General features: G+C 43.4%; 1 protein-coding gene across 1 annotated transcript in view; it reads right to left on the reverse strand.

Moving 5' to 3' along the window:
• Window positions 1-13,550, reverse strand: part of Tes (testin LIM domain protein) — a 42,148-nt gene extending 28,598 nt beyond the window's left edge. The window contains exon 1 of the mRNA XM_051151901.1: window positions 13,383-13,550. Within this exon, the coding sequence (XP_051007858.1) occupies window positions 13,383-13,409 (27 nt within the window). The 5' untranslated portion in view covers window positions 13,410-13,550. The remainder of the gene's footprint in view (window positions 1-13,382) is intronic.
• Window positions 13,551-15,852: the final 2,302 nt, after the last annotated feature.

Here is a 15,852-nt window from a genome sequence, read left to right on the forward strand (position 1 = left end):
GTAGCTTGATAGAAGTTATTGGAAGCAGATGGCATGGGATTGAGGCAGGGATCCCACACCTGCCCCACTATGGGAAGTAGTTTAGAGAATTAATGTCTGCCCTGCCCCAGGTTAACTAAGGCTATTTTAAAATATAATAAGTGTCAATGTCTTAATTGATTGATAGCCGGGCATACTGATCATACTAATAATACTGATGATAATACTGGTAATTTAAAAAACAATAGAAAGGACAGGCATGTTTTCACCAGACAGAAAAATGAAAGGCTTGCAATTATGGCTGAAGAGTCTAGGGGCTCCCAAGGAATCAGGGAATTCCTAGATAAAATGAAAGAAAGGCCCAAAGGAGATGGCACATGGAGTAGGGGGTTAGACTGGCATGCGGAATAAAAATCAGCTCCCACAGAATAGTCAGGAACCTCAGACACCAGGGCAGGCAAGAACTAATAAAGGCCTCCTACTGCTGGGCCCTGGTGTTTGCTAACCTACTTAATACCCAGACTTCCCACACCCTGACTCCTGATCTGGAAAACAAAAGAGAGCAAAGCTGAATTTATATGGTGTGCCTTAACTAGTTTACAGCTGCTGTCTAACTATGGGTAGACTAGAGAAGTAGTTTGAGACTAGGGCTAGGGCTCTGTGGTGCTGTGGGAGCCAAGCTCTGAGTTTCTCCCTCCTACGGGAGGAAAAAGAATGAAAGAGGAGGTTTCGGGCCAGCATACACTGTGTTCTTTATTTACAGACCTCCTATTGCGCTTCCCCACTGAAGACGACAGACACACAACCAGCATTTACATTTGCTAAACGGTTCAAAAAATTAGGCCATTTCAAAGCATGCACATATTTTCTACTTATATGCTACAATCAAATTTCACTTGCGTGCTAATTCAATCTCCCATTATCTTGGTGGACCACACTAAGAAACTAAAGTTAAACGACACGTGGGGGCCATTCCCAAGTCACCAATGACGTTGCAGAAGCTACGGTCCACTCACTCAGACTCCTTCCTATGCACAGAATAGTGCGGACTGTAAAGGTCATTCAGAATGAAGGAGGCCTCCACCATGACTCCTCCCATACCTCTCACTACAGGAGGGATATAGACTCCACCCAGCCATAGACAGCTGCCATGATTTGTGCCTAAACTCCTCAAAATCCACCCAGTTGTTTATTCTGACCTTTCTGACCATGATATTCTGTTCATGCTTGGACCCTGGAGTGGGCTGGGCTCAACCGGGCAGGGCTTCTGTTCACTTCAGGACAAGTGGTTCAGGGGAGCTCCTGCTGAGGTTGAGGTCTCTCATCTCTTCTGTGCTCTCTCACTTTCCTCCAGATTGGCCTGGGCTACTTCCCAAAATAGGAGCAGCATTCCAAGGAAGCCGGGGGAGGCAAGCAAAAAGTCTGTGGAAGCCCAAGCCTGGAACTGACACTAGTGTGTCCAATACATCATATTGGGCCAACGAAGTAACATAACAGTTCAGTCTGAACGGGAGGAAGACAAATTGCATTCTTAATGGGAAGGACTGCAAAGATGGGATTCTTGCAAACCGCCAAAGAAACTGATGATTCTATTAGACAGACATACCAATGCCCTATCCCGACACTTGACACTGTTGAGTCAGGGGCTCATTTTGAGAACCTAGGACAGTGCTGAAAAGAAAAATAATTAAATCCAGTAATGTAACATATCCTGTTCACTGAGCTGTTGAGAAGTATTTCTCTGTGCTCAGCAAAGCACGAGCCAGCGATAATTTGCTGAAGAATGTCATCACAAAATTCTTGATGATCCCATCAGCTGCTTATTAAATGATGTGATGATCTCTGCATGGCTTTCGTCCCTCTGCATTGCAATTTTTGATGGTGGTGATGATGTTTGTTAACATATTACAGAGAGCCATCAGCATTTCACAGATTATCAAAACCAAAGGGGGCGGGGGGAGCCTGCCCAAATTAACAAGCAAGTATCAAAGCTGAGATTTAAACGTGGATGTGGGAACACCAAGCTCTGCATTGCCTCCTTTAAATCCCCCATGTTACAGAAGAGTATGAGCCGGGTATGGCGGCACACGCTTTTAATCTTAGCACTTGGGAGGCAGAGGCAGGTGGATACTCTGTGAGTTCGAGGCCAGCCTGGTCTACAAAGAGTGTTCCAGGATAGCCAGGGCCACACAGAGAAACCCTGTCTCAAAAAACAAAACCAACCAAACAAAAAAACCCAAAAAACAAAAGAGGATGGCAGTGGTCAATGGCCTCTAATTGAATTCATCTGTTCCACAGAAGTCACAAGAAATAACAATTCTACTGCCTTGTCTACTTAACAAGGTGGAGTTGGGGTAAATATGTCTTGTCTCACTTTCCCTTACATTGGGCCTATTTCTCTTTGGACAGCTCCGCATCCTATTTAGCACTGACATATTCTAGCACTTGCACAATGGCTTGACCATTTCTGTAACATACTTTGAATGTGGTGTAGTACTTAAAAGGTCAGCCTTGGTGGCCTACCTTAAACCTCAGTCACTTTGGCATTTTCCACAGAAATACGTTCTACATTTTGTCACACAACATGGAAGGACTACGGCCTGGATGAGAGGAATTTGGAAATACCTATGTCTCAAAACTAGCAGAAGAGTGGCCAGATTTAAAACAGGACCTCTGAAAATCAAGTTAGGCACACTCAAAGTTCATTGTTCCTTCATAGCCTTTTAGACGGCCGAAGACTACTTGATTTGAAAGAGCAGTGGTCTGTACTTGCATAGGATATTATCACAGTGCAGATTCTCAACACATCAAACGTTTTCAGAAAGGAATCATCAAGTCCATATTTACCGGTCCCACTACCCCACACTTCAGAATGCCATTCCAATACCAAACTAAAATTGTGTCATTGCCATCACCTCATGGGTCATGGCCATCACACCATAGTTGCTTGCCTGGACTTCTCTCTTGATTTGGGGCTTGGGTGTGCATCTTTAAGCATAGGAGGTCTTAACGGATGTGCACCTTTAAGCATAGGAGGTCTTAAAGGTGTTCCTGGTTGCCCTCTACTATTTCAACCCTTGGCTTCAAATACTGGCTGATCCAAAATGAGGAAGACCAGAAAGTACCAAATCTCTTTAAAGACATTTATCCATAAGTTAAAGGTCGTTAGACAAAGTTCGCTGAAAAGAAAGATCTAATTTTGGGTAAGGTTTTAGTTATAAGCATTTCCTGATGCTTCTCCGCATTATGAGTAAGGCTTTTGAGCCCAGGAAGCTCAGTAGCTTGATGGCTACTTGGCCAATAGCTGCCAGGCTATTTCCAGAGGCATGGAAATGCAGATACATATACAAACACACACCACCCTCATGGCTTCTCGGGAAGACTAATCTGATGACCTACAAAAATCAAACCTACCAAGGTGAAGATACATGTTGTTCCAACTACATGTACTATTGCAACTGTCATGGATGCCTCTCCGACTGCACCTTTGCTTCAGGAGACTTTGACTCTGTCATGAAAGCTTCAGAAGACCTGGGGGCCTTCGGAAGCCTGGGGCATCTCCCAGAAGTCTTCCCTCTGATGGTGAGGAGCAACTAGCCCACCCATGACAGCATGTGTGCAGGATCTGCTCACACCTCTTCCTTCCCCCTCCATGAACAATCCAAGAGAACCTTGTACATTACCCACTGATGCTGCAGCCCAGACCTCGATAAAACTTCAAGAGTATGTGGTGGCTCACCTGTCTTTACCTCATCTTTACTACAGTAGAATGCACTACATTGGCAACTGGACAAGCTTTTGGCCCCAGGCATACGCAGGAACAATTTGAGAGTGTCTCAAGAGTTACTGACCAGCAGAGAGCAAAGACTGCAAAGAACTAAGCCTAAGAATTGCTACAGAGAGCTATGGCTGTGAAGACGAAAAGTTGTGAAGAGCCAAACTCTAGAGGAAGGAGGTACAGGTCCTAGCCACTGTGAAATTTCTAGAAAGCCACCAAAAGTTACTACATTGACTGCTGAGGAGCCATTCGGCTTCTTACTAGCTTACTGGCTGTTTGGTTCTTGGCATTGTTTGGGCTCCTGGCAGAGCTCTCACACTAAAGAATAAAGTTGCAGATCCTAACAGCCCAGGATCACAATTGCTGACCCTAAGTCTCACTTTGCCTATTGATCTTTGCAGAACAAATAAACCCTTAGTTGACTGGAGGTACAAAGAAGACAAAAGCTAGGAGGTAGGGTGACGCCAAGCCAGCTAAGTCAAGCCCAGTCAAGACCAGTGTGGAGCGTCCTCCTTTTAGCAGCAGATGGAAAGACCTCATCAAATATGAATCAAAAGAGCAAAGGGACAGAGACCCACAGCAATGGGCTAGGCTGCTGCAGCTCAGCCTCATATTACCCCAATAAAACCTGACTGTGGGAAAATTACAAATTGCAGCAGCTTCATACGCCTGCTTCACTTTAGAAGGGTCAGACAGAAGCTGTTAACAATGTGGACTCCAAGCAAGGTTGCACTTACTGACTTTCCACTGCCCAGCACCTTTCCTTCATGCTGTTTAGTCTGCCTGTGAAATGCGTTCTTTGCCTAATGAAATTGGCAAATTGGGTTTATCCTATAGGAATTGTTGCCTCAAAAGACTACTCCCCGTCTATCCAATTACAGTTAATTACTTTGGCCCAGGGACTCAATAACGGCTGCTTGCAGTCCTGTTATTACAGTGCTCTTCAACAGTGATAGCTGGCAAACAACGCATGACTCACCAGGCCATCCCGAGGCACACAAAGGAGTGAGTGTGAGCAACAGGAGCCATTAAGCATTTATTTATTTATTTATTTATTTTTGGTTTTTCGAGACAGGGTTTCTCTGTGTAGCCTTGGCCATCCTGGACTCACTTTGTAGACCAGGCTGGTCTCGAACTCACAGCGATCCACCTGCCTCTGCCTCCCGAGTGCTGGGATAAAGGCGTGCGCCACCACGCCCAGCTCAGGAGTCATTAAGCATTTAAACTTTTTAAAGCATTAACAACTTTTTAAAAACCATCTCAATATTTTTTTTTTTTATTCTAGCAACTCATTTTTGTTGTTTTTTGGGAAATCAGGCCATGATAGATTTGTCTTTTAAAAGTTATTCCTTAAAAAGAAACAGTATTATTATATTCAGCCTAGCCTAGGCAGCAGTATAAATTTACAGATATGTCTTGCTTCCCTCTCATTCCAGACCCCACTCTTTTTTTTTTTTTTTTTTCTTACCAATGCTTACAGCCTAGTATATAATCTCAACAAGTGATACGGGTAAAAATCCAGCTTAAGAGTCGCCCATCCTAAATGTAATCCACCTAAAACATTCTCTATGTATAACAAAGCATAACTTTTGCTGAGTCCCAGTTATTTTTACTGGAGGCCAGAGCCTCATAAAAAGAAAAAAAAAAAAAGCCCATCATGACTCATTCTCTCAGGCTGTCGTGATGATGTGTCCATATAAAACCAAAAGTCTACCTTAACATCTGCATGGCCATTTCGCAGTGAAACATAATATCGCTTTATCATCAGACAAAGCAAAGAAAGTTCCTGTGGCTTTGACTTATTACTGACTCCCCAGCGAAGCATTCGAGGCTTCCAGCCCAGTTTTCTGTGCTCAGCTCGCCACTGTTCAGATAAGAAGCTATGCAATAAAAACTCCCGGAAACTCCTTTGTACAGTTTTTTAAGGTAGTTAGAATGATAAACAGCTGACTCACTCTTGGTTTGAGGATGAGTCAGTGCTTCAGAGACACTGCACACAGTGCATTCAGCCGGGCAGTCACCGGACAGTCACCATGGGCTAGCTTCAACCCAAACACCCTGCACCCTTAAAACTTGCCCAAACCCAGTCAAACCTCATCCTCAGCCGACTCGGGTGGGCTCAGAGAAACTGGAGATGTTAAACTATCCCTTTCACACTGGGGAGCAAATAAAAGCAGTGAGAGCTAGAACATTATGATCTCATGTACCTTTTCATCTCTCTAGGCAATTATTTAAACAGGAAGTTAGGTGGGCGGGCCACTCTGAAACTACTACAAATTAGACTGTAGCAGTTTTACCTGCGAGCAGAAGGCTGTAGTTGGGCTGTAGAAAACTTAATCTTTATATTCCAGTCTCTAACACAGGGCTTGAGAGTGTATTTACTCAACAACAATGACATTGCGTTTCTTTAAAATCTTGCAAATGCTGTTTTGCAACCTGTTTTTAATGTGATTAGTTTTGTTCCTCTATTTTTATGTTTCCTGGGGTTTCCTTAGTTGGAATTCCTATAGCTTGCCTGAATATGTCACCATCTTATAGAAATGAAGTAGGTCTTCAGTATCAGTGACCTAATAGACTTTAAAACAAACAACAACACAATATTAGTTACCATGGCAGTCGTTGCTAAACAAAACCTTCTGAGCACAGCAAACAGGAATCCAAGACTAACTCTTTCAGGGCATTTGTCTTCAAGAAGTCTAACTGCGGTTACTTCAGAAGTGCAAAGTGTTTCATTTTAGTATGGTTTCTTCCATTTCAATATTCATAACTGCTTTATTGTTTTCTCCCCCAATGTCCATTGTTTAAGATAAAGGAAAGAAGAATTTGCAAAATTAATAATGACAATAATAATTAATAATGATAATAATTAATTAAATAATAATGATGCCCAAGACTCACCACCTACATTTCAGGACACTGCTAACCTCTAAAGGCTTCACAGGAGCTTATAATCCTAGCTTTGCTGATTCTCATCTGTTATTTAATTTTATTTATTTACTTCTGCTCTATTACTCTTTCATGAGTGTAAAATCTGTGTCTTTTTTGTTCAGTACAGTAGTACCACAGCCTGCACCAGCCCCGATACATATTTTTTAAAGCAGTTTTTAAGAGACAAGTCTTATTTGAGAGACATGATGATTAAAACAGTAAGCGATCTTTTGTTTTTTATTCCTCCATATACCAAGGAAAGTAACACATCACATGTAAGCTCATTTGTCCCATGCAACTAGTTTCCTTGTGGACTTTACTGATGTATAAAACAGTTACACACTAAACCACTTCCTGTGTACATGTGCATATGTATTCACATGCACACTTGTGGTCTGTGTGATTTTTAACTGTCATGAAACTCTGTATTTGGTAGACTGTTGACTTAACCTTTCATAGACATAGTTACGGGATTTAGAACTTAAAAAAAAAAAACCTCTTTCACCTACTGAGGCTTTTTGAACACAGAAATAGACATCCAAGGTGACCAACATAACAACAGCAACAAAATAGTACGTTCAGATCTACTATATATAACCTGACGTGAAAGGTATGCTGATAAAAACAAGGGAGAAAGTCTAGATGCACAGGTAATCCTTCCAGACACAAACATGCCCTGCATGTTTACTGACTTTTCCTAATTTCTAAGCACAATGTGTAGTTTGGTTTGTATGAGGAACTTGTATTCAAATCACCATGTCACCAAGCACTATTCCAATTCCCAGAGAAAGAACACAGAGAGTGGCCCCAAGAAAGCCCTTCTAAGTCACCCTTCCCCACACGGTGATGGCCCCTAATACTAATTCTATTCTGGGTAGTTCCATAACATTCCAGAGACAGCTCATCATTTTGGTGTTTTTTAATGCTGCTCAACAGAAGTTTTTGTAAGCAGGAGAGAAATGAACTTACTTAGCTTCCTCAGTGTAAGGGATGCCCCGGTGTTTTCCTTTGTTAGCAAACTCTGCTGTTAGCTGTCGGGTCTACTATGCCAGTGAAACGTAAAGCATCTGCCATTGGAAAATACATTTCCTACCCACGACGTGTGGCAATTTCTGCCAAATAGGAAGTGCAGAAGGCAGAGAATTTCCACAGCTCACCAGGACCTCTCAGATCTAGATGCTACGGCTGGCATCCTAAAGCAGAGCGCCCAGCCCAGGTTCACTGGTGCTCAGAACCACACTGAAAGCAGACAAGAGCTCCCAACACAAGCTGATGAGTTGGAAGAATCCTAGAAGCTATCATGAAGACTGCAACGACAGTTTCTTTGCCTGTAAAAGTCTTCTAGAAATACCTTCTCATGAGGCTTTTACTTCTGGAGACTTCTACCTGGCAACTTACGCTGCATAGGTGTGCATCAAGTACAGACTCGGCATACAACCTGAAAACCAGCAGCATACGATGGTAAATTTACTGGTAGAGAAATCACTTCTTCAAACAGGATTTCTTTAAATAAAACAAGCAAAAGTGTTCCAATATATCGTACTTTATTTATTTGTCTGATTCAACATTGTGAGTACATGTGGAGATATAAAACTCAAAAGGCGGGTGGCATGCTGAAAGAAAGACAAACTCCAGGACGGTAGCTCAGGTTCACTCCATGGTTCTTCGGATTAAGTAATCTGAACTGGGGTTTCTTCAGTTCTCATCCTCAGAATGAGACTATGGCCCTCATTAGGCTGTTTTGAATAACAATCAAAATGTCAACTATTATAAAATATAACTATATTTCAAGCTTAAAGTCTAGGGAAAAAGATGAAGCTACCAATATATCAGCCATCTACAGATCAATATCTTAATAGTTAAAGGAACATGCTTCGAGGAGTTAGAATCATTGAGTTTTCTTTTATGTAGGAAAATGAGGGGTTTTCCCAGAAGAGCGTGCATTAGTTGCGGTACCACGGACCTTGAAGAATGCATAAGCTTCAGTATTGAGATTGGAATATGAACACTGCACAATGCTATTCGGTAGTAAGGAGTACACAGTTGTGTTCACTGTCCTTGACAGAGTCAAACATCACCTGGGAGATGGGCCTCTGGGCACGCCAGTCGGTGATCATCTGGCTTTGGTCAATTAAGGTGGGAAGGGAGCACCATCTCCCCTAAGCTTGTGCCCCGGACTGTATAAATGGAAACAAGGCGCTGAACAGCAGTGTGTATTCGTGGCTCTCTGTTCCCCCAGCATGGATCTGCTATGACCAACTCCATCACGCTCCAAACCTCTGGGCTTCCCCATCATGAAGCTATGTACCCTTGAGCTACTAGCCAGAATAAATCCTTTCCCCTAAATTATTTTGTCAGGGTTTTTTTCGCTTTTGGTACTTTTGTTTGTTTGTTTTATGTTTTGTTTTGTTTTTCACAACAACAGGAAAAGAAACAGGGGCTTAGCTAAGAGCCACTTTCCTTTCTTGTGTAGTTTCTGAGTCACAGCATCTACCTCCAAAGGTAAGCCCTCCCTTTACTCCAATTTGTGTCACTGGCTCTTAAAGAAAATCTGTTTCCAGCACTTTGTGAACAAAAACTCGTAGGAGCAAAGCTGTGCCTGCAGAGTGACTGGCTGGTGAGGACTTCAGTACTATGGAGAGACTAGGAGGCCCAGAGCATTGAAGACTCGGAAGCTAATTACCTTATCTTGGGCTAGTCCTGGCCCTCTGGAATAGCCATTCCCAGCCATTAGTTTGAACTGACAGAAACCTTTGGAATGTATTGGCTTAGCAGACCACTCACTAGCTCCCAGCAACTCAAAAGCTAAGCAAGTTATCAGATCGCATGTTTCATCTCATCCTACAGAAAACCTCCTGCCATCTTGGTGCGAGTGCATCTATGACATATTTTAAACTTGACTTGAGTAATGACTTTCTTGGTTCTTTAAAATCACAAAACATCATGAAATTGCTTCCATGTTGAAATGTGGAATGCAAGGTAAATTAATCTGTGTTCCTGAGCCACGGTCACTCAAAATGGCACTACTACTTTTACCTTTCTCTCCTTTAAGATGAAAGTTATAGTTCTGTGTCAACAGTTACACACACACACACACACACACACACACACACACACACACACGGGCGAGAGCGCGCGCGCGCATCATGCAGAGAAGCTAATTAGATTTGAGGACCCTGATTTCCTCATACTTAACTGATAGGCTACCTATGAGAAAAGGCACACTCTCATTTCTTAGGAATAATCTCTGTGGTGCTGAAGCTTTTCCAGCGCCAGCCACTTGATTTGCTATCCATTTTTGGATACCAATTAAAGCTTTTTAAGCAAATCTGAATGCAGGGAAGGAGTTTTTTTGTTAGTGGTTTTCCATATTTAAGATGCATCTTTAAAAAAAAAAAGGTGCATCTTATTCTTCTTAAAAAAACAAAGAATTTCAAGAAAAGTATGTAAGATGTTAAGATCAATTTTTTAAAAATGAGGTTTAAAAACTGTAGTAAAATTAAGGCCCTGCAGCAATTCTAGGCAGTATAATGGAAATCGCTGGAGTGTTTCTCTCTGGTATATTTTGAAGAACAAAATGTGATTTTCTCAGAGAGAGTAGTGCTGAGGGGAAACAGCTGGTGGTAGGCCATAATTTACCATTCACCACAAAAATGAGGCCATTTCTACCTCTCAGAGCTGTTGTTTACTTGTGCAATCAGACACAGATTTTTACTTACACAAAATAAAAAGGATCCAAGATGCGGGACAGGGTCCAGCTGAGCACTTCCAAGGATACGGTACAAACATAAAAGTCAAATTCTTCTCTAAAATATTGTTGAAACAAAACTCTGTGTAGACAAAGCAGCTGGTACATCCTAGCAACAGCCCACTCACTTCAAACAAAACAAAATACAGCAAAACAGCAATTAGGAAACCCAATGTGGCTGTGATAATGATGTGTACCTGCTAAAGAACCCTAGCACAAGTTCATGGAGAAAGCTCTCCTTTTGTAAACCTCTTACAATGGTTAAAAAAAAAAAAAAAAAAAAAAAAAAACCACCTAGGCCACTGGAAGGTAAAGACTGCCCTACTTCGTTCTTCTGACAAGAAATGTTCATGAAAAATAAATATTTTCCCTTTGCCTGGGGAAAATGCCTTCTGAAATCAACAATAAAATGCAAGGAGTTTGGAAGGGGAAATTCCACACATCTTAAGCTACAAGTCAAATTGGCTTTTGTTTAAATTCCTCTGTATTTCCACTTCCAAACTGCCTTTGTTTTCTAAGCACACTCACATTATGGCTTTTCTTGTGCACCTCAGATCTGAGGACCAGCAGGATGAGAAGGTGACGGGAGAAGCTTTGGTGGCGAGTCAGAGTCTTGGAATATTTAAGTGTGTTGGAGAGTTAGAAAGCAACTTCTAAGTAAAACAATTCCTAAATACACGTTTATTTTGAGATTATGGTCTAAAGGGTAAAATGTACTCCCAGAATCTTCGAACTGTTTTGTACTGGGGAACCTTTTATCCAGTCCACTAAAACAATAGCCTAGGGATGAGCCGGGCGTGGTGGCGCACACCTTTAATCCCGGCACTTGGTAGGCAGAGGCAGGTGGATCGCTGTGAGTTTGAGGCCAGCCTGGTCTACAAAGTGAGTCCAGGATGGCCAAGGCTACACAGCCTAGGGAGGCAAATCAAGGGCATGATTGGTAGTCATATGGGACACTGTTGGGGTGTCATTTACTGATAGAGGGCCCTTCTGAGAACCAGCAGGAATGAGGGCATCATAAAATAAGGATTTATTGTGATTGCGTTTTCTTTAAAATTCTGAAATCCTTTTTATTGAGGTGAGATGGAAAGGAGTAGGCTTACAGAGATGGTTAAGGCACTGGGTTGAAAAGATGTCCTTTTAAAGTAAAGGGGGAATGGAGGAGAAGAGCTATGCTATATTTCAAAAGACTTATTTATTATACTCCAGACTTCAGGAAACTGCTTATAAATATCTGCATTTCTTTTATTCCTTGCAAGCACATTAGTTCTTAACTTTGGACTTTCCCTCTAAGAACTATTGTCTCAAAGAGTTTGTTTTGTTTTGTTTAGAGTACATTAAAAAAAAAATAGTTTTTAGGCTCACAGCAAAACTGAGCAGAAGTGCAAGGCTCCACAATGGCCTGTCTTCACATGTCCAGCCTGCCCCCTCACTATCCGTGCACATACTGTGCTGACACACTATTTCCAGTGTTCAGATTCCACATTAGGGTTCACTTTCGGTATCTATAGGGTCTGATAAAAAATATAAGTGAGATATGTTTGCCAAGATAGCATCCCACCCAACAGTGTCATTACCTTAACCACCCTAGGATGTGCCTACTCAGCCCTCCCTCCCTTCAAGGAGTTCCCACTTTCACTAAGCAGTTTTCAAGTCATAGTTCTAAGCAGACAGCCTCTCATTTGAGACAAGTGCCTGAAGTAGTTCTTACATTAAAACTCAATGAGTTCAGTGTGTGTTTATCAACAGAAGACTACACAGCACATCAGATGTTTTCTAAGGTGCAAGCACAGTTAACCAGAAAGTATGTTAAAAGAATATCAAACAGGAAGAGACTATATTTCCTCTTCTTGACTTCCCTTCTGGGAGTTGATTTTAATCAGAAGGGACTAAGAAACTATTTCCTAGGTTCAAACTTTAATTCGTCAACAGCTTCCTAACCTCATTACCTTACATTTGCATGAATTTTAAAAATTCAATTATGGCACAAGATAGAAATTCCCTTTTAGAAGATGAACAGGCAACTGTAAGGCAGCAGAAGAAAATTTTCTCAACTTTTCTTTCTTATGCTGCACAACTTCCTTCCCTATTTGGTAAAAATGACCACTAAGTTAAATTTACTTCAAAATAAACAGGCGCAATTCCCAGGAACAAGACCTTTAAGGTCGAATGTTACAATAGAATGTGACGTCAGCGTTCTTTTGAGTCATAGTCTAGTCCCCACCCCTTTCTCCCAGGCGACCTGAGATATCCTCATAATCTCGGAGCTCCTCAGGTAGGGCCTGGACACCAGACATCATGAGGGCGTTCCCCAGGCGAGGCCACTGAGACCTGCAATGACCGCTGGCTTGCTGGCTGCCAAGCTATTTTCTTTGAGAACGAACTCCTCGAGCAGGAGACAGTGTTTTGGCACTCAAGCCATAAGTCACACACACACACACACACACACACACACACACACACACACACACACACACACACACACACACCACACTCCTCCAAACACACACACACACACACACACACACCACACTCCTCCAAAAGTCATCACTCCAGAAGTTATCAGCAGGCGCGGGTGTGAAGGGAAGTGCCATTAGTCAGCAGCCACTTTGGAGGGCCTGGGGCAACCAAGCTGCTAGGGAGGAGGTCATGGCTGTCAACGCCACACCACTGAATCACACAAGCTCTCCAGAGCCCACACAGGAAGCGGTGATAGTCACCACCTCGCCCAGACCTCACCCTGGGTTTGGGGGAAGGTGTAGCTGAAAGGTTTTCAGTAAAGTTTCAGGCGCGGTGACAGCGAGTCTCAGGGTCCCGCCCAGTAGCGACGGTCACCAAGGGATTCGGGGAATCTGCGGAGTCCTCCTCTAGCCTCACCTACTGGGCTCTGGGCCGGGAAGCCGAGGCAGTTCGGCGCTCAGGTGAGGCTCCCGCGCCAGCGCGACTCACCTTCTTCATTTTGGTTTCGAGGTCCATGCTGGGCGTCAGAGGGGCTCGGTCCCGCGTCCGCGATCTCCGCTGCGGGGACTCCGGGGGCGCCGCCGCAGTCACTCACCCTGCGCCCTCGAACTTCCGCAGCCCGGTTCGGCTGCCGCTGGGACCTGGAACAAAGAGGTCCTGGCAGCCAATGGCAGCGGGGCAGCGCCGGGGCAGCCGCCAATCAGCGCGCGCCGCACGCACCTCCGCGGCCGGAGCACGCCGCTGGCAAGGTGAGGGGCGTGGCCGCGAAGGGGCGGGGCCTCGTGGAATTCCCAGTGCACCCGGGCTCAGTTTCTTTGCCGGTTGGGGAGGCTTTCCTCCTGCTGAAGAACAGGCCTAGACCTCATATTTCGGTGGATTGTACTTGTATGTCGAGGGGACTTTCCATTCAGGTCAAGAGTAGTGATCCTCCCAATACCCACTTCTTGGCTGATTTTTTCGGGCAAGAGGAGCCAGGGAGCTCCTTGGGCATCACAGGGATGAGTTTTGGGCTCTGATTTCACTATTGAACTGTGGAGACAGCCGTTTTTCAAATGCTTTTCTCCAGTGTCTCATGGGAAAACACTGCCGAGGAATCCTCTCTCACATCCTTAATGCCAACGAAGATTGCTACAGTGTTTTGTGAGAGCACTCAACACTAAACCTTAAGGCTCACAGAACTAAAGGAAGTTGTTTGTACCTACAAAATGGCATAAGGTGAAGGGGCTTTTACTTGTGGTCAAGGTCTAGTTTCAAACCCCAGTCTCATAGAAGCCCAGGCCACCAGAGCCCAATATCTCCTCATTCAATAGCTGTTGCAATGTAGACCCTCAGCTTGGAGGGTCAGGGGATGGGGGACCCTAGGGATTAATTTACTTCATGCATCTTGCAGGGATCTGAAGTCTCCGAAGTGCTGGTACCTCTCGAACATGTTGGGAACAGAGCTAGCGCTTGAGTACGCGGAACTGAGGAAAAGAAGAGTGTTCTTTAAAATAATAATAATGTGTGTGTGTGTGTGTGTGTGTGTGTGTGTGTGTGTGTGTTGTGTACATGTAAGTGCAGGTTCACTTAGAGTCCAGAAGAATAGAATATTCTGCGGGTGAAGTCCCAGGCAGTTGTGAGCCTCCTGACTTGGATGTTGAGAACTGAGAAATCTGGTAACTAAAACACTTCAAAGGTCACTTTAACCGACACCTCTACACTTTGTTTTTTTGGTAACTTGTTAATACTGCTTAACAGAGCACTGATTTGGCATAAGTATGTTTTCAGTATCCAATCAATGGAGTGATCAAAATAGCTTGTGATAATTTTTGCTTTTTGTTCAGCTGAAGTAAAGCATTCCAAAGCATTTCCTCAACCCACTCCATAGATGTGGGCCTACCTGCAGAGTCGGCCCTGTGTAAGTGCTAATGCACTCTGATAACAGTTCTGCTTTTTCCAAAAGCTTAACAGTTAGATGTCTAGTAAATCAGTTTAAAATAAGCCAGTAAGCAAATGTTATGACATGAACCTGGGGCCTTTTCTCTCTCTCTCTCTCTCTCTCTCTCTCTCTCTCTCTCTCTCTCTGTGTGTGTGTGTGTGTGTGTGTGTGTGTGTGAGAGAGAGAGAGAGAGAGAGAGAGAGAGAAACAGCAGAGATGACACCAAGAAAAAATGATATGCAAGTGTTAGGTTTTCCCCCCATCAAATTTTGTCTCTCCTCATCCTTGCAAGCCTTTCAGATATCACTTTGTATGGGTAGTATTAGCAAGGATGAGCATTGGAATTCAGTGGTTTCTAACAGGAATTTCCATGCTGCCAGTTATAGATTATTGTAAATCACTTGTAGAAATAAATGGGGTAGATCACTGTTAGGAGAACTGGGCCGAAGTCTCTTATCAGTTTATTAAGTGTTAAACAGTAGAGATGTCAGGGGACTAGAACTGGCATGGTTTGATGGCTGGATAGAGTTGATGGCAGAGGAATGGACAGTCACAAGGATTTCTAGCAGGATCATCTCTGGAAGATTCAGGAAAAACTAGTAGACGGAGGGTTTTATGTAGCTTTTCATTTGTCACTGCAGGGATGGACAGGTAAAAGATATGTTTTGAATTACTGAGCTTGAAAATGGGATGTGGAAGCAAAGCACCAAAATACACTGTTTAGCAATAAGGCAATGCTGGAATGGTGACTTAGGCGACTTAGAATCCTACCTGGGTTAGTTAAAACCACAGGTGAAGACTATAGCAGCTTAGAGGACAGTAAAATAGACGCTATGGAATACAACCATTAAGGCAGACTGAATGGGGCCAGGACAGAAAGGAGTAGAAAAGCTAGTCAAAGGGTAAGAGAGCTAAGAAAGGAAGATCAGGGAGGTTTGGCTGACTGAAATTAGAGAGAGGGAGCGAGTGTTAAATGCACTTAACAAAAGTCACTGATAACTGTGGGAGGTGTTGTTGGTGAATTGAGGGGCAAATACTACT

This window comes from Acomys russatus, chromosome 10 (assembly GCF_903995435.1).
Source record: "Acomys russatus chromosome 10, mAcoRus1.1, whole genome shotgun sequence".
Taxonomy (NCBI): domain Eukaryota; kingdom Metazoa; phylum Chordata; class Mammalia; order Rodentia; family Muridae; genus Acomys; species Acomys russatus.